Genomic DNA, 20,176 nt, shown 5'->3' with positions numbered 1-20,176 from the left:
GCACAATAGAAACTACTAGCACAGTGTGATTGGTCATCAGATACTTGACAGCCACATGAAAACTTCTGAAATCAGCTGTGGGTGCTCTTGTGGAGAAAAAGCGTTCTTCCATTCAATTCTGATTTTCTTTTCTTTCTTGCAGCTGAAAAGTTCACTTGCAGCGATTCAGAAGAGCTTTGAATTACAAAACCAGACTGTGAAGATCTCTAGCAGATAGGAGCTCTGAAGAGCGTAAGTGAAATCCGAGCATGGTCGAAACATGAAGATAGAAAACAATAAAAATAACTCTTTTGTATATATATTGTGCATTTAACATTGAGAACAGCCAACGTAGATAAATGTTCTCATGCCCCGGTGTGAAAATCAAACCCGCAGCCTCTGAGTCAGACCACTGAGCTACCAAATATTTGACAAACGACAAATCATGATTCTAGCAGATTTCAACCCTTGGCCATATTGTATTATAGATAATACCGATATAACATCTGCCATAGTCAGAATTTAGTGAATTCTCCAGAACTTGGAACCTAATTAAATATCGAAACACTGATGATTACACCGCTGTATGTGACTAATCATTTAACCACATCTGTTTATGACCACTGATTTTTTTACCAGTTAAGAATTACACAGTTCATTTTGGCTGTAGCTCTTCCGAGACTTTGCTGTACTGTTTACCTAACACCATTTCATTTGATGTAGAAAATGGGGGTTATCCAATTGCTGTACCCAAATGATAGCTGGGATTTGTATTTAGAAATTTATGTTAATATGGATTAAAGTGCACTTCAATTTATAGAAGCAACTGAGATTTTAAAAATGTTTCCTGAACAGATTTTTAATACATAGTATCTAATTCCAAGTTTTGTTTTAAAGGTACCTGCCTAAAACTTGAAAGATTTTAAAGAAAAATAAGGCTAGGTTATGAAGTGAACTGTAGTGTCACTCAGGGTCATTTTTGTTTACATTTTAGTATATGGCAGAAATGTGCATTTATTTCTTTTATTTTACAAAGTACAATTATTCCACTCGTGTTTTTAATTGACTTTGGATCCTAATAGCATCTTGAAGGCAGAAATTACACTTGCAAATAATAACAATGTTCTGTGCATGCGTCTGTACTCTGTTTACCATGGAGGCACTTGCATGAATCAAGACTTGTTAAGGCAATGGCCAGAGGAATGTCACACACAATCATTGTGGTTCTCTGCTGTTATTATCAACAGTTTTTTCAATCCTCTTTATTTTGTGGGACGACAAACCCTCAGTGTCAAAAGGCTAACTGTAGTAGAAGTAAAAGATAGCTTGAGGATTTAGAACTAACTCGAGCATTTCATTAAGTGACTTGAGGTCCACAGTCTGACCTGCTGTTTGGGTCTGTTTTAGCTGAATATGTTTGTAATTCTTGCACAAAATGAATAACCACTTGAAGAATCCAATTGAAGACCAGGATTTTGAGTTATCATTACTGATTTAATATGCATGATGTCCTGGGAAAGGATTGTGAGAAAACGTAGGGCAACTGGCAAACTAGAAACAAATTATGCAAATACTTAGTTTTTTAATTTTTTTAAAATTTCTATTGTACAAAATCTGTAGAACATATTCTTGAAATAAACTGTATTGTTTACAGCTGGTCTTCTGTGTTACTAAGTGACTTGGGTAGAAATCTTATTGAACAACAAAGCTGAGAGGTTGAAATAAAGAGTAATCCATTTGTCCTAGATTTAACTCATTTTGCACGTGAGATTCTTCAGCCACCTACTGGAGAAGAGTAGCTGGAATGGTTTGTCATTTCCTTCCTCGGTTTCTGTTTTCTCCCAGGTTTAACTGTGACCATATCGTAAGGCCCATCTAACATTTGCAATGGAAGTCCAGTGAACTCTGAGCAAGGCTCGTCGAACAGAGTTTGGAGCACAACTGACCACTTGGTCTAATCATAAGATTGAGAAAATGCAACATTCCGTGTATTTATAAATTAAGACATCCATAGGGTCATTCCAATCGGATTCTACTGTGTTGCGGCCTGAGGGAATGCTCTATCTCTCAAAATCTGCCCTAACCAGCCCTTAATTTGATGTGGTAACGTCAAACAATATATTGTGATAATGACAAAAGCTCAAGTTGATCATGACTCTAGGATTTGGTTTTCCAATCGAGCATTAATCAGCTATGCAGATGAAGGAGAGCCGATCAGTTTTCATGGATAGATATGCTAACATTGAATGAGTTTCCAGGTCAGATAATGGAACGGAATATTATGGTCCCTGTCGCAGTGGAGTTGGGCCATTCAAAAGTCCATTGACTTTAGCGGGACTGTAAAATCCCACCAGCATCAAATTCTGTCCACAGGTTTTTATAGAAAGTGGGCCTATTTGTTACTTCATATCAAAACAATCTCTTAAACCATGAAGTAAACACCAAAAGGATAATTGATTGCTCTTTACCCATTAAAAATGGATTTATCAATACAGTCATTGTGCTTGGATGATTTCTGAATGCTTTTATAAAAAAAGACAGCAAGTACTTTTTTTTTGTTTTTATTCCAAAGTACTGACAATGACATTGTAAAACACATCCCAATTTTAAATAAGTTTGAATATGGTCAGACAGTCCAAGAACTAACTATAAAAGAATCCAGTATCCTTCGTTAATATTTACATGTTTCTATCCATTAATTGTTTTCTTGTTACTGGCCTGTTCACTCTGAGTTCAGTCTTTTTTCCCCTCTTCGCAGCAACTCTGATTTCATCCTCTTGAAAGCTCCAAAAATGTTGCTCATGTATATTCTTCTAACCAGGTTTTTGGCTCCCAGTGAACAGATTAAATCAATTTCTTCATTTAAAATACTTCAGTAAGTTCTAGTCTTGGAATGGAGCCCCTCTGATCACTGTCAGTGATCCCAATCAGAGTGCACTAGGCCAATATTAGACATCAACCATAGAGGGATTCATGGGATTACAAGACGACTGATATTTAACAGCTGCCTGCCTTAGCTGATTCAGACAGTCGCTGGAGATTCTACAATTAAAGATTTTTAAAAAGATTTAAGCAAGTATATTTCTTAAGTAATGCTAGAATACATTTTCTTCCTGCCATAAAAGCAGTCACATTCAATAAAGGTCTAAGAATATTTAAGTACAGTTAACAATTAGGATTAATGAGAAATTAACAATCTTCATTGAAACCGGAGTTAAATTTTGTTTGCTAAATGCTTGTGATGCACGATTCCCTCGAACTTTGCACTGACAATTGAGTGAAAGTTTGCCAGAGTAACTTTGGTATGTTAATAAGCAGGTGAGCCCATGTGTTTGCAAATTAGAGGCATCATCAAGTTCCGCACCTCATCCAGAATAACCGTAACTCAATTGCTGAGCTGAGTTTGTGCATCATCAACTCTCGATGGAAATGGGCTAAGATGATGATGCCTTGGAACCGGTTTGATAATTTGGCCTTAAATTATGTAATAGTTTGCAGAATAGAAACCAATTCTAAACTGCCTCAAAAACACCCATGAAATTTACAGAACAATTGTGTTGGTGCTCAGAATTCAGCTAACCCTGCAACCATGAATGTGATAAGAACAGCAAACCCAGACAGGCTTATCAAAGATCCGGAACAAGCAACATCTATAAAGTAAAAACAAAAACATTTGTTTAAAAATTGAAAACAGCCATTTTTCCCCCCCCATGAATGAGGCCTAACCAAATATTATAAAGAATAAGTTTGAATTTATAACATCTTTCCTGACATCAGGATGTCCCAAAGTGCGTCACAGTCAATGGTGTCTTTTTGAGCTATACTGTTGCAATGTGAGGAAGGTGGTAGTCATTTTTTTGTGCACAGCAAGCTGCCACAAACAACGGTGCTATAATGGCTGAAATTCTCCAGTGTTCACGCCCCGTCGTGCCTGCAAGCAAGGACAGGTGACTTTGGCATATGACCAACTCTCCATTCACTGCAGCGGGACTGGAGAATCCCACTGGCGTGAACGGCTGGAGAATCCCGGCCAATGATCAGAGAATTTGTTTCTGTGGTGTTGATTGGATAAAGGTTGCCAGGGTAGTGAAGAGAAACTCCATTTTGTCAAAATAATGATGTGGAGATGCTGGCGTTGGACTGGGGTGGGCACAGTAAGAAGTTTCACAATACCAGGTTAGTCTGCTTTCTTGCATCTTTGTAAAAACTTGATGTCTGTGTCGATATGCAAGTTCTTCTTGGAGATCCTCTCCACTTTGAGCTGGCGGTTTGCGGTGTTGATGGTAGCCATGATATGGAGATCTGGTGTTGTGAGACTTCTTACTGTGTCAAAATAGTGATCATGGGATATTTTATATCCATTTTAGAGGGCAGATGAGACTTTGGTTCAACATCTCATCCAAAGGCAGCAGCAGCAGTTGTGCAGTGCTCCCAAATTCAGCACTGAAAGCTGAGTTGGAAACTGTGCTCAAGTCTCCGATGTGCAACTTGAATCATAACCCTCTTGACCTGGAGTTGAGAGTACTCCCCCACTACTGTAAAGATACAATTAGAGTCATAGAAGTTTACAGCATAGAAACAAGCCCTTCGGCACAACTTGTCCATGCCGCCCTTTTTTTTTAAACCCCGAAGCTAGTCCCCAGTTACCTGCGTTTGGCCCATATCCCTCTATACCCATCGTACCCATGTAACTGTCTAAATGCTTTTTAAAAGACAAAATTGTACCCGCCTCTACTACTACCTCTGGTAGCTCGTTCCAGACACTCACCACCTCTGTGTGAAAAAATTGCCCTTCTGGACCCTTCTGTATCTCTCCACTCTCACCTTAAACCTATGTCCTCTAGTTTTAGACTCCCCGACCTTTGGGAAAAGATATTGACTATCTAGTTGATCTGTGCCCCTCATTATTTTATAGACCTCTATAAGATCACCCCTCAGCCTCCTACGCTCCAGAGAAAAAAGTCCCAGTCTATTTAAATGGGAGGAGAAATTTGTGAAACCTGGCCATTTTACTTTTAAAAGAAAAATAAATCTCTCAGCCTTGTCCACTAGGAGTTGTTCATCAGGAAATTGGGCTTACACAGCTCAGAATTTCTGTCCACATAGTTCAGTTAGGACGCCAGGTACCACCAGAACTTTTGCAGCAATTCAAGAATCCTTTGAATAATTTTTCTGCAGCAATTTTGGGAATGAGTTGTATCTGGGCAATGTACGGATACACAGATTTAAACGTCTTGTGGGCTGCTGGATGTCGTAAACAGAAATCGAAAAGTTGCACATGCAGAAAATGCTGGAAAGCAGAATGAATGCTTCAAGTCAAAAAACCTTTCATCAGAATGTTCTGATGTTTGGAGACTGTTTCCAATAACTGATGCTGCACGAAACTGCTGAATGTTTCCAGGATTTTCGATAATTGTAACCTAAAGGATCTGAGGAGTTCAGGTTATCTCCCTTCATTTTGCATATTGCCCAGTTTTACCCCCTGCCCCCCGCCCCCCCCCCCCCCCCCCCCCCCCCCCTCCCAAAGGGACCGCCAAACAAAGTGCAGTTTGTAAAGCGGGAGAGTGGGCAATCTGATCTAGTCAGATTGGGGCTGGGACCGTGAGCTTAAGTTTACCCCCAATAAAGGATTTGGGTGTTACTGGACCAGACGCCAGCATCTTAAAGCTGGAGGTAGTTCTATTAAATCACCTCTTAACTGGAAAACTGATGATCCAGTTTAGTTGGTCAAAGATTTCTTGGACAGTCACCTCATTTCATTTATCTTTTCTTCAACTCCTTCTTGCAGTCCAGCAGTAAGTATTGCATTTTAGACAAGGTTATTTAATTGGTCCAATATAGACCTCCTCAGCTTATAGGAGACAGAATTGGTTAGCACTGCTGCCTCACAGCGCCAGGGACCCGGGTTCCATTCCCAGCTTGGGTCACTGTCTGTGTGGAGTCTGCACATTCTCCCCGTGTCTGCGTGGGTTTCCTCCGGGTGCTCCAGTTTCCCCCCACAGTATGAAAGACGTGCTGGTTGGGTGCATTGGCCGTGCTAAATCCTCCCTCAGTGTACCCGAACAAGCGTCGGAGTGTGGCGACTAGGGGATTTTCACAGTAACTTCATTGCAGTGTTAATGTAAGCCTTACTTGTGGCACTAATAAACTTTAAAACTTTAAGAATTCATTTTGCTCAGTTGTGCTAAAGGAGATAAATTGGTCAGGAATACTCACAGATTTTTTCAGAGTTCAAATTTAGCCAGTAAGTTGCTTTGGCCTGAGCAACAGTCGCTCTGCAACAGAGGATATTGGCTTCAATATCAAACAGACAAAACTGAACATCAGAAATGGTCAACAAAGCTTGCCCTGCTCCTCATCACAGCCACAGGATCATGGCCAGACACATGCTCCCTGCAGCCATGCAATGTTCTGAGAGAAAGAGACACAAACCCCAGGGCAAATAGGGGAACGAATTCCTCTCTGACTGCCCCTACCCACCTCCTTGTCCCTCAGGCAACTGAAACCAGTGGGAGATCACAAGGATCCAGTGTAATCTGTTAATCCAATTACTTTCAACATGATGTGTTGGGGTGACACAGTGGTTGGCACTGCTGCCTCACAATGCCAGGGACCCGGGTTCGATTCCCAGCTTGGGTGATTGTCTGTGTGGAGTTTGCATGTTCTCCCCATGTCTGTGTGGGTTTCCTCCGGGTGCTCCAGTTTCCTCCCACAGTCCAAAGGTGTGTGGGTTAGGTGGATTGGCCATGCTAAATTGCCCCTTGGTATAGGGGGGCTCACTAGGGTAAATGCATGGGGTTATGGAGATAGGGCCTGCACCGATTGTGGTCAGTGCAGACTCGATGGGCCGAATGGCCTCCTTCTGCACTGTAGGATTCTATGTGATCTCTGCCCAAATCAGGAGGCAGTCAAGCTCCTGCCCACTCTGCCAGCCTGCACAGAATTCCAGAGACTCAGTACTCCAGGAAATGAAGTTCCGTCTGGTCTACGCAAGACACTTTGCCAGTGTTTTGTCCATTAACCCAGGTCGGTTAACTCTGGCCAGGTGCCATTCCACAGGCAGAATCTTGTCTCAGTGACTCTTCCCACACTGTCTCGGGTTCACTTTAACCCAAGAGTGTATTTGCTCTCGATGGGTAGCATCCAGTTTGAGTGAATGCTGGAATACCCTGTTCATCTGAAGCAAGATCTGGGACACTCACATTTCCACAACTGGATGCCCAGGAGTAGGTGTGAAAACAGACAGGTTTTTGTGACATTTCTTAGATGGAGCTGATTGGTACTCAGTGCACTGGAGGGGTTGCAGAGGAGATTTATCAGGATGCTGCCTGGGATGGAGCATTTCAGTTATGAAGAGAGGTTGGATAGGCTTGGGTTGTTTTCGTTGGAGCAGAGAAGACTGAGGGGTGACCTGATTGAGGTGTACAAGATTATGAGAGATATGGACAGTGGATAAGGAGCAGCTATTCCCCTTAGTTGAAGAGTCAGTCACGAGGGGACATAGGTTCAAGATGGGGGGCAGGAGATTTAGGGGGGATGTGAAGAAAAACCTTTTACCCAGAAGGTGGTGACAGTCTGGAATGCGCTGCCTGGGACGGTGGTGGATAAAAAGTATCTGGATGAGCACTTGGCACATCATAACATTCAAGGCTATGGGCCAAGTGCTGGCAAATGGGACTGGATAGGTAAACTGGGTGTTTCTTACAAGTCAGTACAGACTTGATGGGCCAAAGGGCCTCTTCTGCACTGTGTGATTCTGTTTCCCGAAGTTGTTTGACCATCTCAGATCATTTCTGGGATGGAAAATTTTAGGTTCAGCCAGTAACACGATACTTACCGAAAGACAACAGCTTTCTGATCACAATTCTTGAAAGATGGAGGAATCCAGGTGTAAATGGTTTCGTTGCTTTTATCATTTGTGTTTGAGTGAGTAATCGCACTATCGATTTTGCTGAAGCACTGTGACCAATGTAACACAAGAGGTTAGCACACAGGATGTCCAGAATTTACCGAGATGTAGCTTCTTGCAACCAGCCTGACTAGACTACTTTTCCTCCTACTTTCAATTTAGGAATATTATTGTCCTGTAAGTTGCTGCAAGTGTAAACTGTAACAGGGTATTTGGGATCTTAGTAAACGAGAGGGATGGATGATCAAATATAGGAACAGGAGGCTTCAAACCTGCTCCATCATTGGATAAAGTCATGGCTGAACTTTTAGACCAACTCCATTTTTCAGCCCTTTCCCCACATTCCCTCTGATCAAAAATCAATCTCAGTTTCGAATATACTCATCGACTGAACATTCACACCTCCCTGCACTGGAGAATTCCAAAGTTTCACAAACCAGTGAGTGAAGAATGTTTTCTTATTTTAGTCCTAAATGGCCAATCCATTACCCTGAAACTATGCTTGCACCCCACCCCCCACCCACCCCATCCCCAACCCCCCCCCACCCCCCCACACCCCCACCCACCCACCCCCACCCTCCCCATCCACCCACCCCCACCCTCCCCATCCCCCATCCCCCCCACCCTCCCCATCCCCCACCCCCCCCATCCCCCCCACCCTCCCCATCCCCCACCCCCCCACCCTCCCCATCCCCCACCCCCCCACCCTCCCCATCCCCCACCCCCCCATCCCCCATCCCCCCCACCCCCATCCCACCCCCCACCCCCCCAACCCCACCCCGCCCCCCCACCCCCACCCTCCCCATCCCCCACCCCCCACCCCCCCCAACCCCACCCCGCCCCCCCACCCACCCCCACCCTTCCCATCCCCCACCCCCACCCCCACCCTCACAACCCCCACCCCCCCACCCTCCCCACCCCCACCCCACCCCCCCCCACACCGCCCCCACACCTCCCACCACAACCCCCCACCCACACCCCCCCCCCACACCTTCTTCTGTCGGGAAAAAGATACAAAAGTCTGTGGTCATGTACCAAACCAACTCAAGAACAGCTTCTTCCCTGCTGCTGTTAGACTTTTGAATGGACTTACCTTGCATTAAGTTGATCTTTCTCTGCACCCTAGCTATGACTGTAACACTACATTCTGCACTCTCTCCTTTCCTTCTCTATGAACGGTATGTTTTGTCTGTATAGCGCACAAGAAACAATACTTTTCACTGTATACTAATACTTGTGACAATAATAAATCAAATCAAACTTGGTGCGGAAGGAGAAGAAAGGAAAGAATGAATTGAGAGAAAAAGAGAGCTGAATGGGAAAGTAAGAAAAATGTAAAATAACTTTTTAAAATCTTTTTGAAAACTTTTTTAAAGCAATTGACAACTTGAATTCCACAACGTTTAATTGTACCCTTTCTGGGTCAGAATGGGTGACTGACAATATTAACAATACTGCATTGTTAAAAGGATGCTTGTGTCATTAACCACCGGACCTCACTTTCTGCTGTGGGGAAAATTCAACAATTTCACAAAATTGAGAAGAGATGTTAGGACAAGTCGGAAATTCACTCTGGAGGTCCAGTTCTGAACTCTGGGTTTATATCTGGTTAGGGTGTCCAGTGAGGGTGTGTGCCCCGGTACACCACAATCCCCTCCTACCCCACCCCACCCACCCCCACCACCCATGCACACACACTCGCACGCTATTCGTCATGTAGATTACATGAACCCTCCTGCTGTATAGTATAGAACCGAAACAACCCCCCCTTCCCCCCGCAGTTTGGCCGCTCTAAAGATAGTTACATCATAGACGGAGCATTTATGCCACACCTATCAGATTATTAATTAGCCTATGAATCCTTCCACTGCTTATTCTCTGAGGTCTGATATAAAAACACCAACATGACAAAATCTAGAGCAGAAATTTCTTTATGACTGAATTCTAAAATGACTTATAAATGCAGTATCGATGTAAAAACAAATTGCTTGTACCTTTATTGTTTTCGTATTGGCTGGTGGTGTTGCCCATGTACCAACCGCAGTTGTACCATTTGGGTATCGTGCTTCTAGTAGGATGCCTTTGTAGGTTGGACCCTGTATGTAGACTGAAAAAAAAGCAGATTTTTAGGGTATTTGTATTTTATATTTCACTCTGGCAGGCAATCAGATTTATACAGAAATTGCTGGAAAATATTCACATGTGTATATCTCCTTTGTTTTGTTGACATTGAGGGAGAGATTATTGTTGCCGCACCAGTTCACCAGATTCTCTATCTCATTCCTGTACTCTGTCTCGTCATTGTTTGAGATCCAACCCACTACGGTGGTGTCATTGGCAAAGTTGAAAATCAAGTTGGAGGGGAATTTGGCCGCACAGTCACAGATGTCCGATGGCCAGCACATTCACAATGGGCCGAAGGGCCCATTTCTGTGCTGTACTCTTCAATGACTCTGTGACTAAAGAGACCAAACCTTTCAGCACCAATTTCCTGCATTTGAAAATCTTGTTTCAAAAATTCATCAGGGTCACTGAATCGAACAACACAGAACAGCACAGCGCTGTCTCTGCAAAGATTTGTCTAATTCATCGCCCTGTTCTTACCCCCGTTGCCCTGCAATTATTTATCTAATTACATTTTGTTTCCACCACCCTTTCAGGCAGCACATTCCTCGAACCTCATCTCAGCCAATGGTCATTTTGCAAACTATCTTCAATCTGTGATCCTTGGTTTCAGCTGCTCTCAGTGGAAGCCGTTCCTTTATCATCAACACTCAACTACAACTTTCAAATGACACAAGATGCACACAATAGTTCCATACTGAACTGAGGCGCCCGTATACACTGTACTGTAATTCACCCCCTCTCTCTTCCCCACACCCCCATCTTTATAAACTGTCGACATATCCATCAATAATATGTATTCGGATTAACCCTCTATAATGTGGGTGCTGTGGCAACTCTGCTAACATCACAAACCGACAGGTTTACAGTGCCAGACCGGCAAGGCGCCTAATAACTAACCAGCCAGTAACTATAACTGATTTCCAACCCACTAACCAGACAGTAACTAACAGATTCCCAAACCCTAACTAATTGACTCCCAACCCATTAACCAGTCAGTAACTAACTGCCCCCCAGCCCATTAACCAGTCAGTAACTAACAGATTCCCAAACCCCAGCATATGACTAACTGTTCCACAGCCCACTAATCAAACAGTAACTAACTGACCTCCAACCCATTAACCAGATAGTAACTAACTGGCCCTCAGTCTATTTATCAGTCAGTAACTAGCTGATCCCATTAACCAGTCAGTAACTAGCTGCCCCGCTCCTACCTTGCACATTGGAGCTGTTCTTGACGTTCTGCACCAGGATGGAGTGGGGGGATGCTATGGTCTGGGGGCTAAAGCCCCGGTGCCGGGGAGCCATCGTCTCGCAGGAACCCAGCGGAGCCCCGGTAGATAAGGGGGAGGCTGGCGGGCAGCAGAGGGCACACAGTCCGAGCACAAGCAGCAACTTCTCCATCCCCACAGCACTGAGTGCTGCGCTGCCAGTCCCACTGCCTCTTATAGAGAACCCCATCCAGAACCTGCCCCCGCCCAGACACCTCACAGCTCAGACACCTCTCCCAGCTCCACCCAGACTTTAACCCTTCACTCTCCCTCCTTAACGCATCTTCACCTCCACTGCCTTGCAGACTTGCATTGGAATAGCGCCTTTTGTCGCCACCAGGCGTCTTAAACATTTCAGAGCCAATATAAGCACTTTTTGAAATGTGTCCGCTGTTATAATGTAGTCACTGCAAACTCTGCTTACATTGTCCTGTCAATTCACCACCCTCTCCCCCACACCCCCATCTTTATAAACTATCTACATACTCGTTAATAATTCATCGGCATGGTGGCACAGTGGTTAGCACTGCTGCCTCACAGCGCCGGGGATCTGGGTTCAATTCCCGGCTTGGGTCACTGTCTGTATGAAGTTTGCATGTTCTCCCCGTGTTTGTGTGGGTTTTCTCCGGTTTCCTCCCACACTATGCCCTCTCTCTATCAGTCCCTCTCTTTTTATCACCTAGAAAGACGTGCTGGTTAGGTGCATTGACCCGAACAGGTGCTGGACTGTGGTGACATGGGGAATTTCACAGTAACTTCATTGCAGTGTTAATGTAATCCTTACTTGTGACTATTAATAAATAAACTAATAATTTGTATAGGAATTAACCCTCTATAACGTAAAGTTTATTTATTAGTCACAAGCAAAGCCTACATTAACACTGCAATGAAGTTACTGTGAAATTCCCCTAGTCGCCACACTCTGATGCCTGTTTGGGTCAATGCGCCTAACCAGCACATCTTTCAGAATGTGGATGCTGTGGCAACTCTGCTAACATCAGAAACCTACACGTGTGTTAGGTGTCTAATCAATATTCCACCTTTTTCTTCTCCAAAACTGTGCCATGGGGTCTTCCACATTAACGCCGCAGACTATCTGATCCAACAGAGCAGTCAGTGTTCCTCTGGGAGCATCAGTCTACATTTCCACACTGGAGTCCAGCCATAATTTTTATTTATTTATTTATTTTTAAAATACTTTTCCAATTCAATCAAATCAAATCCAATTCAGAGTCTCAACAAGTTGAGACATTTCCGATCCAGGCTGACAAGACAGGGCGAGCGACCAAACCACCCTGTCCTGGGCCTGATCTACATGAGCCAAGCTGATTGGAGAAGGGGGAGGATCCTCCTCCAAGACTTGAGCTCATTTGCATCTTAGCCAAAAGGCCGAGATGCCGCTTTTAAAAATTGCTTCATATGAAACATATGAAGCCTCAGCGTAACCTAATGACCTCAACCAAGCGCGGCCGACAATGGGGTGCCGACCATACACTTGATCTTAGCCAAAAGGCCGAGGAGTCCAGCCATAATGGTTAGAACGTCCACGCACTGAACCAGCTGACCATGTCCCAAAGAGTTAACAGAGCAGCAGTTATGATGTGGAGATGCCGGCTTTAAACTGGGGTTGGCACAGTAAGAAGTCTCACAACACCAGGTTAAAGTCCAACCAGTTTATTTGGAATCACGAGCTTTTGGAGCGCTGCTCCTTCATCAGGTGAGAAGCAGCTGAAATTGGCCTTAACTTGGAATGGGAAAGGGAATCCTTGCCTTTTCCTGTCTGTCCTGTACCACACACAATTCTGCTTTGCTTTATAACGGGCTAGCAGTCTGTTTACAGCCTGTCTCTCCCGCAGTGACAACCAATGTTCCCCCAGTGTTCATCAAGGTTCTGGCAGGGGCTCCAGTTTAACTCAAGGGGCATTAAACTGGCAAATGGTTCAATCCACTACACACCCCTTTAACTTCAGCCAAATGAGAGAGAGGGTGAGAGAGAAAAAGAGGCTGAGAGAAAGGAGGGGATGGTCAAAAGGGAAGAAGGGGGCTCAGAGAAAGATGGGGAATGGTGAGGGCAAGCGGGAGATGGAGGGATGAGAGAGAGGGAACAGAGTGAGGGAAGTCAGAGGCTAAGAGATCTGAGAGAGGGAGGCTAGGTGATAAAAAGAGAGGGACTGATAGAGAGAGGGAAGCTGACACTGAGAGACTGAGGACGAGTGAGAGAGAGGGGTCTACGAATGGGGCCTTTACCCATTGAACCCGCAAATCAATTAAAGGTGGAACTGATTGGATTTCTTTCAAAGCACTGAACAACGGGCTGAATGGCCACATTGTATATTGTACATGTCTATGAGAGTATTCTTAGAACAGAGATTTGTGCAGCAGGAAATCTTAATCAGCAATTTGTGGAAAATAATTTAATCCGACTGATTACTGTCTTCTATTTTTGCCCCCATTGGATTGAGTGATTGGATAATCAGGCAGTGTGATTCCCTAACCTGTCCTCCCATAACCAGAAGTTCAACATTAGAACAGAAGGTAGGTATTGCATTTCTATAGCACCTTTCCTAGATCCTGATGTCCACTGCCAAAGAAATACTTTTATAACTGTTGTAAAGCAGGGTATGTGACATCAAATTTGTGCACAGGAAGATCCCACAAACAGCACTGTGTTAACAAGCACAATTTCTGTGATGTTGAAGAATAAATATTGGCTGGTATGCGAAGGAGCATTGGTGTCATGGGATCCTTTACATCTACTTGAGAGAGTAGATGGGGCCTCAGTTTAACATCATATCTGAAAGGTGGCACCTCTAACAGTGCAGCATTCCCTCAGTACTGCACTGGGGTTGTTCAGACCACTGGGGTTGGGACTTGCACTCCTGGACCTGTTTGTCCAGCAATAATTGATGACTGGGACCTTTGTATTCAACAGAAATAAAATTGTGGAATTTTCAATGCACAAATGGGGGGAAGTGTCACGTTATTTTGGCTGATTTTCTGATAATTGATTTCGAGATAACTTGGCAGAAAGAATAAGCGTAAACAACATTGATAAAATGACAGTGCACTTTTTCACAATAAGGAAAGAACAGATGCAAAAATAAGGAAATAACATTGTGCAAATTTTTCAGGATAGTATGCCTGAGTTAATTGTTCATGATAGTTAAGCAACAATGAGGCAAGTGAAACATTCACCAGGGCGGATCACAATAAATTATAACAGGCTCGCCACAGAAATGAGTTGTTTGGAAAGAAAAGACAGAAACTATATCACAAATTTTTAATGAAATGATCAGACAGTTTATTGCCTGCAGCTTGACAGCTAGAAATCCATCAACAGCCATCAATATATCAGTCTGGATTAAGAGTGGCACGGTGGCACAGTGGTTAGCACTGCTGCCTCACAGCACCGGGGACCCAGGTTTGATTCCCGGCTTGGGTCACTGTCTGTGCGGGGTCTGTGTGTTCTTCCCGTGTCTGTGTGGGTTTCCTCCGGGTGCTCCGGTTTCTTCCCAAAGATGTGCGGGTTAGGTGAAAAAACAGCAAAGGAGCTTTGACAAAGGGTCATCTGGACTCGAAAGGTCAGCTCCTTTCTCTCCTTACAGACCTGCTGAGAATTTCCAACATTTTCTCTTTTGGTTGCAGGTTAGGTGGATTGGCCACGGTAAGTGTGCAGAGTTACGGGGATAGGGCAGGGTAGAGGGCCTGGAGAAGACACACTGTCAGGAGAGTTGCTGCAGTCTCGATGGGCTGAATGGCCTTCTTCTGCACTGTAGGGTTTCTGTAAGAACATAAGAACATAAGAAATAGGAGCAGGAGTAGGCCATCTAGCCCCTCGAGCCTGCCCCGCCATTCAATAAGATCATGGCTGATCTGACGTGGATCAGTACCACTTACCCGCCTGATCCCCATAACCCTTAATTCCCTTACCGATCAGGAATCCATCCATCCGCGCTTTAAACATATTCAGCGAGGTAGCCTCCACCACCTCAGTGGGCAGAGAATTCCAGAGATTCACCACCCTCTGGGAGAAGAAGTTCCTCCTCAACTCTGTCTTAAACCGACCCCCCTTTATTTTGAGGCTGTGTCCTCTAGTTTTAACTTCCTTACTAAGTGGAAAGAATCTCTCCGCCTCCACCCTATCCAGCCCCCGCATTATCTTATAAGTCTCCATAAGATCCCCCCTCATCCTTCTAAACTCCAACGAGTACAAACCCAATCTCCTCAGCCTCTCCTCATAATCCAAACCCCTCATCTCCGGTATCAACCTGGTGAACCTTCTCTGCACTCCCTCCAATGCCAATATATCCTTCCTCATATAAGGGGACCAATACTGCACACAGTATTCCAGCTGCGGCCTCACCAATGCCCTGTACAGGTGCATCAAGACATCCCTGCTTTTATATTCTATCCCCCTCGCAATATAGGCCAACATCCCATTTGCCTTCTTGATCACCTGTTGTACCTGCAGACTGGGCTTTTGCGTCTCATGCACAAGGACCCCCAGGTCCCTTTGCACGGTAGCATGTTTTAATTTGTTTCCATTGAGATAGTAATCCCATTTGTTATTATTTCCTCCAAAGTGTATAACCTCGCATTTCTCAACGTTATACTCCATTTGCCATATCCTCGCCCACTCACTCAGCCTGTCCAAAGGATGGGTGACCAGACATTAAACAGAGAATTAAAATAAAGAGTTAATTTTACACATTGGGTGGTAATGACCTGGAGATCACCACCTACGAGAGTAATGGGAGTGGGAGTGATGAATTATTCTGAAAGGAAATTAGAAAGGGAGTTATGTTGTGGTAGTTCAGGCAACGCCAAGGCAATTCAGGCTTTGTTAGGAATATGAAAGGCAATTATCAATAAAGAGAATCCCTAAGCTGCCCGGTTGCTCCAATCCTTCCATGCTTACTACATGGCTTCTAGATGCACTCTGCCCAAGGAAGACACCACCCGCTGGGGTGATTTCTCACTCTCGGTTCCCAATGGTCCCTCAAGCCAGGTGACTCTTTTCTGCAGTGCTGTCTTAAAGCAACAGACGTCACAGACACTACAGAGTGAAATAAACTTCAGCCAGAGTGAGCGAGTGAAGGAATGAGAGTTCTTAGATTGTTTGCATGTGTGTGAGCGACAGAGGGTCCACTTCCTAACGGTTCTCTGACTTTGTTTTTGGGTAGGCAGGCTGAGCTGTAACTCAAGCCACAAGGATCAGTGATTGAACTTCAGATATTTACAATTTGATGCAATATTTTACAATATTTTCAATTACTTGGATGAGGGGACGGAACGTAACCTATCTTGCAGATGACAGGTGTGAAAGCCAAGCTGTAAGAAGGACACAGCATAGATTGCAAAGGGATATGGATTGGTTTAACAGGGTTGAAGATGGATTATTATGTGGGGAATTGTGAAATTATCCACCTTGGTCGGAGAAATGGGGAAGCAAAGCAATTTTTTACAAGGCGAGCAACGGTTGGTGTATGGAGGGATTTGGGTGTTCTTGTATGCAAATTACAGGAAGGCAATTTGTCATAGAGGTCTACAGCACAGAAAAAGGCCCTTCAGCCCATCGCATCTGCACCAGTCAAAGACAAGCCACCTAACAACTCTTGTCCCATTTTCCAGCACTTGGCCCATAGCCGTGTGTGCCTCGGCATCGCAAGTGCACATCTCAATACTTCTTAAATGTCATGAAGGTTTCTGCCTCCACCAACCTTACAGGCGGTGAGTTCCAGACTCCCACCACCCTCTGGGTTAAAAAAATTTTCCTCGCATCCCCTGTAAACCTCCTGTCCCTTAACCTTAAATCTATGCCCCCAGTCATTGAACCTTCCACCAAGGGGGAAAGTTTCTTTCTGTCTACTCTATCTAGGCCCCTCATAATTTTCTACATCTCAATCATGTCCCCCCTCAGTCTCCTCTGCTCCAATGAAAACAACCTCAGTCTATCCAATCTATCTTCATAACCAAAACTCTCCAGCCCAGGCAACATTCTGGCGAATCTCCTCTGCACCCTTTCTACTGCTATCACATCCCTCCTATAATGTGGATTCCAGACATGCGCACAATACTCTAGCTGTGGCCTAACCAACGATTTATATAGTTAAGAAGGCAAATGTTAAGTTAGCTTTTATTTCAAAGAGTTTGGAGCATAAGAGTGAGGAAGTCTTGTTGCAATGACATATAAGCCATGGCTACACAGCTCACATGTGGGAGCACACCTGGAGAACTGTGCACATTTTGGTCACCTTACGTAAGGAAGCAAATACCGAACTTGATTTACAAAGAATGCAACAAAGACTTATTAAACTAATATCTGGGATGAGAGGTTTGACCAATGAGGAGGAGTTGGGTGGAAAAGGCCAATGTTCTCTGGAATTTAGATGAGTGAGAGTTATCTTATTGAAAAGTATAGAACTCTTAGACAGGGCAGATGCTGAGAGACTGTCTGGAAACCGTAGAAAAAGAATCATACAGACCATATGACCATAAGAAATAGGAGCAAGAGTAGGCCATTCGGCCCCTCAAGCCTGCTCCACCATTCAATATTATCGTGGCTGATCCAACATTTCTCACTTCTACTTTCCTGCCCTTTGTCCATAACCCTCGATTCCCTAACTGATCAAAAATCTATCTCAGCCTTCAATGTACACAAGGACTCTGAAAGACAATGAAAATAAAACTATCCTGGATGTTAGTCTTTAATTCCTCCCGATTTCGACACCACAGTTTCCCTCTTCAAATCAGTAACTCTGTCCCAGGTCGATTGAGGAGCTGACAGGTGAGTTAGAGGTGTCGGATTTGGGGTTGTTTGTGGGATTTATAATCAAAGGGTCAGGATCAGAGTTAGATTGGGATCGGGATGGAGGTTGAATTTGGATGTTAGGGATAGGGATGGGCTAGACTTTGTGGTTGGTGTTTGGGATTGGGGTTAGATTTGATTTGATTTGATTTATTATTGTCACATGGATTGGGATACAGTGAAAAGTGTGGTTTCTTGCCTGCTTTATAGACAAACCATACCGTTCATAGAGTACATAGGGGAGAAGGAAAGGAGAGGGTGCAGAATGTAGTGTTACAGTCATAGCTAGAGTGTAAAGAAAGATCAACTTAATGCGAGGTAGGTCCATTCTAAAGTCTGACAGCAGCAGGGAAGAAGCTGTTCTTGCGTTGGTTGGTACGTGACCTCAGACTTGTGTACATTTTTCCCGACAGATGAAGGTGGAAGAGAGAATGTCCGGGGTGCGTGGGGTCCTTAATTATGCTGGCTGCTTTGCTGAGGCAGCGGGAAGTGTAGATAGAGTCAATGGATGGGAGGCTGGTTTGAGTGATGGACTGGGCTTTGTTCATGACCTTTTGTAGTTCCTTGCGGTCTTGGACAAAGCAGGAGCCCATACCAAGCTGTGACACAAGCAGAAAGAATGCTTTCTATGGTGCATCTGTAAATATTAGTGAGAGTTGGAGCGGGCATGCTGAATTTCCTCAGCCTTCTGAGAAAGTAGAGGCGTTGGGCTTTTTTAACAATAGCATCAGCATGGGGGGACCAGAACAGGTTGTTGGTGATCTGGACACCTAGATACTTGAAGCTGTCGACCATTTCCACTTCATCCCCATTAATGTAGAGAGGGGCATGTCCTACTCTATGCTTCCTGAAGTCGATTGGGTAGAGATTGGTTTGGTTAAATTTGAGCTAGTGTTTAAGGTAAGGGTTGATGGTGTTGGGTGTGGTTGGGGTTTGGTGTTGGCTGTGGTTGGGTTGCTGGTGTTGGTTGTGGTTGGGGTTTGGTGTTGGATGTGGTTGGAGTTTGGTGTTGGATGTGGTTGGGGTTTGGTGTTGGGTGTGGTTGGGATTTGGAGTTGGGTGTGGTTGGGGTTTGGTGTTGGGTGTGGCTGGGGTTTGGTGTTGGGTGTGGCTGGGGTTTGGTGTTGGGTCGGGTTGGCGTTTGGTGTGGTTGGGGTTTTGGTGTTGGGTGTGGTTGGGGTTTGGTGTTGGGTGTGGTTGGGGTTTGGTGTTGGCTGTGGTTGGGGTTTGGTGTTGGGTGTGGTTGGGGTTTGGTGTTGGGTGTGATTGGGGTTTGGTGTTGGGTGTGGTTGGGGTTTGGTGTTGGGTGTGGTTGGGGTTTGGTGTTGGGTGTGGTTGGGTTGCTGGTGTTGGTTGTGGTTGAGGTTTGGTGTTGGATGTGGTTGGGGTTTGGTTTTGGGTGTGGTTGGGGTTTGGTGTTTGGTGTGGTTGGAGTTAGGTGTGGTTGGGGTTTGGTGTTGGGTGTGGTTGGGGTTTGGTGTTGGGTGTGGTTGGGGTTTTGGTGTTGGGTGTGGTTGGGGTTTGGTTTTGGGTGTGGTTGGGGTTTGGTGTTGGGTGTAGTTGGGGTTTGCTGTTTGGTGTGGTTGGGGTTTAGTGTGGTTGAGGTTTGGTGTTGGGTGTAGTTGGGGTTTGGTGTTAGCTGTGGGTGTGGTTTGGTGTGGTTGGGGTTTTGGTGTTGGGTGTGGTTGGGGTTTGGTGTTGGCTGTGGTTGGGGTTTGGTGTTGGTGTAATTGGGGTTTGGGTGTGGTTGGGGTTTGGGTGTGGTTGGGGTTTGGTGTTAGCTGTGGTTGGGGTTTGGTGTTAGGTGTGGTTTGGGTTTGGTGTTGGATGTGGTTGGGGTTTTGGTGTTGGGTGCAGTTGGGGTTTGGTATTGGTGTAGTTGGGGTTTGGTGTTGGCTGTGGTTGGGGTTTGGTGTTGGGTGTGATTGGGGTTTGGTGTTGGTGTAGTTGGGGTTTGGTTTTGGGTGTGGTTGGGGTTTGGTTTTGGGTGTGGTTGTGGTTTGGTTTTGGGTGTGTTTGGGGTTTGGTGTTGCTGTGGTTGGGGTTTGGTTTTGGGTGTGGTTGGGGTTTGGTGTTGGTGTGGTT

General features: G+C 44.8%; 2 protein-coding genes across 10 annotated transcripts in view; one reads left to right on the top strand and one right to left on the bottom strand.

Annotated features, from left to right (window-relative positions):
* The window catches only part of gramd1c (GRAM domain containing 1c), a 66,130-nt gene extending 64,498 nt beyond the window's left edge, over window positions 1–1,632 (top strand). For all 9 annotated transcript variants that reach the window (XM_078221492.1, XM_078221493.1, XM_078221498.1 and 6 more), the window contains one exon: window positions 143–1,632. In XM_078221492.1, the coding sequence (XP_078077618.1) occupies window positions 143–217 (75 nt within the window). In that variant the 3' untranslated portion in view covers window positions 218–1,632. The remainder of the gene's footprint in view (window positions 1–142) is intronic.
* On the bottom strand, window positions 1,544–11,450 carry LOC144499498 (putative defense protein 3). Its single transcript, XM_078221506.1, has 5 exons — window positions 11,227–11,450; window positions 9,883–9,995; window positions 7,817–7,938; window positions 6,196–6,254; window positions 1,544–3,629 (listed from the first exon to the last, which is right to left on the bottom strand). Exons 1-5 carry the CDS (start codon window positions 11,414–11,416, stop codon window positions 3,544–3,546), a joined length of 570 nt encoding a protein of 189 aa, XP_078077632.1. The 5' UTR covers window positions 11,417–11,450; the 3' UTR covers window positions 1,544–3,543.
* Between the last annotated feature and the right edge of the window lie 8,726 nt (window positions 11,451–20,176).

Source organism: Mustelus asterias, chromosome 10, assembly GCF_964213995.1.
Source record: "Mustelus asterias chromosome 10, sMusAst1.hap1.1, whole genome shotgun sequence".
Classification (NCBI taxonomy): Eukaryota; Metazoa; Chordata; class Chondrichthyes; order Carcharhiniformes; family Triakidae; genus Mustelus; species Mustelus asterias.
The sequence above is the reverse complement of the archived record's forward strand: the minus strand, read 5'-3'. Positions and strand labels throughout refer to the sequence as shown.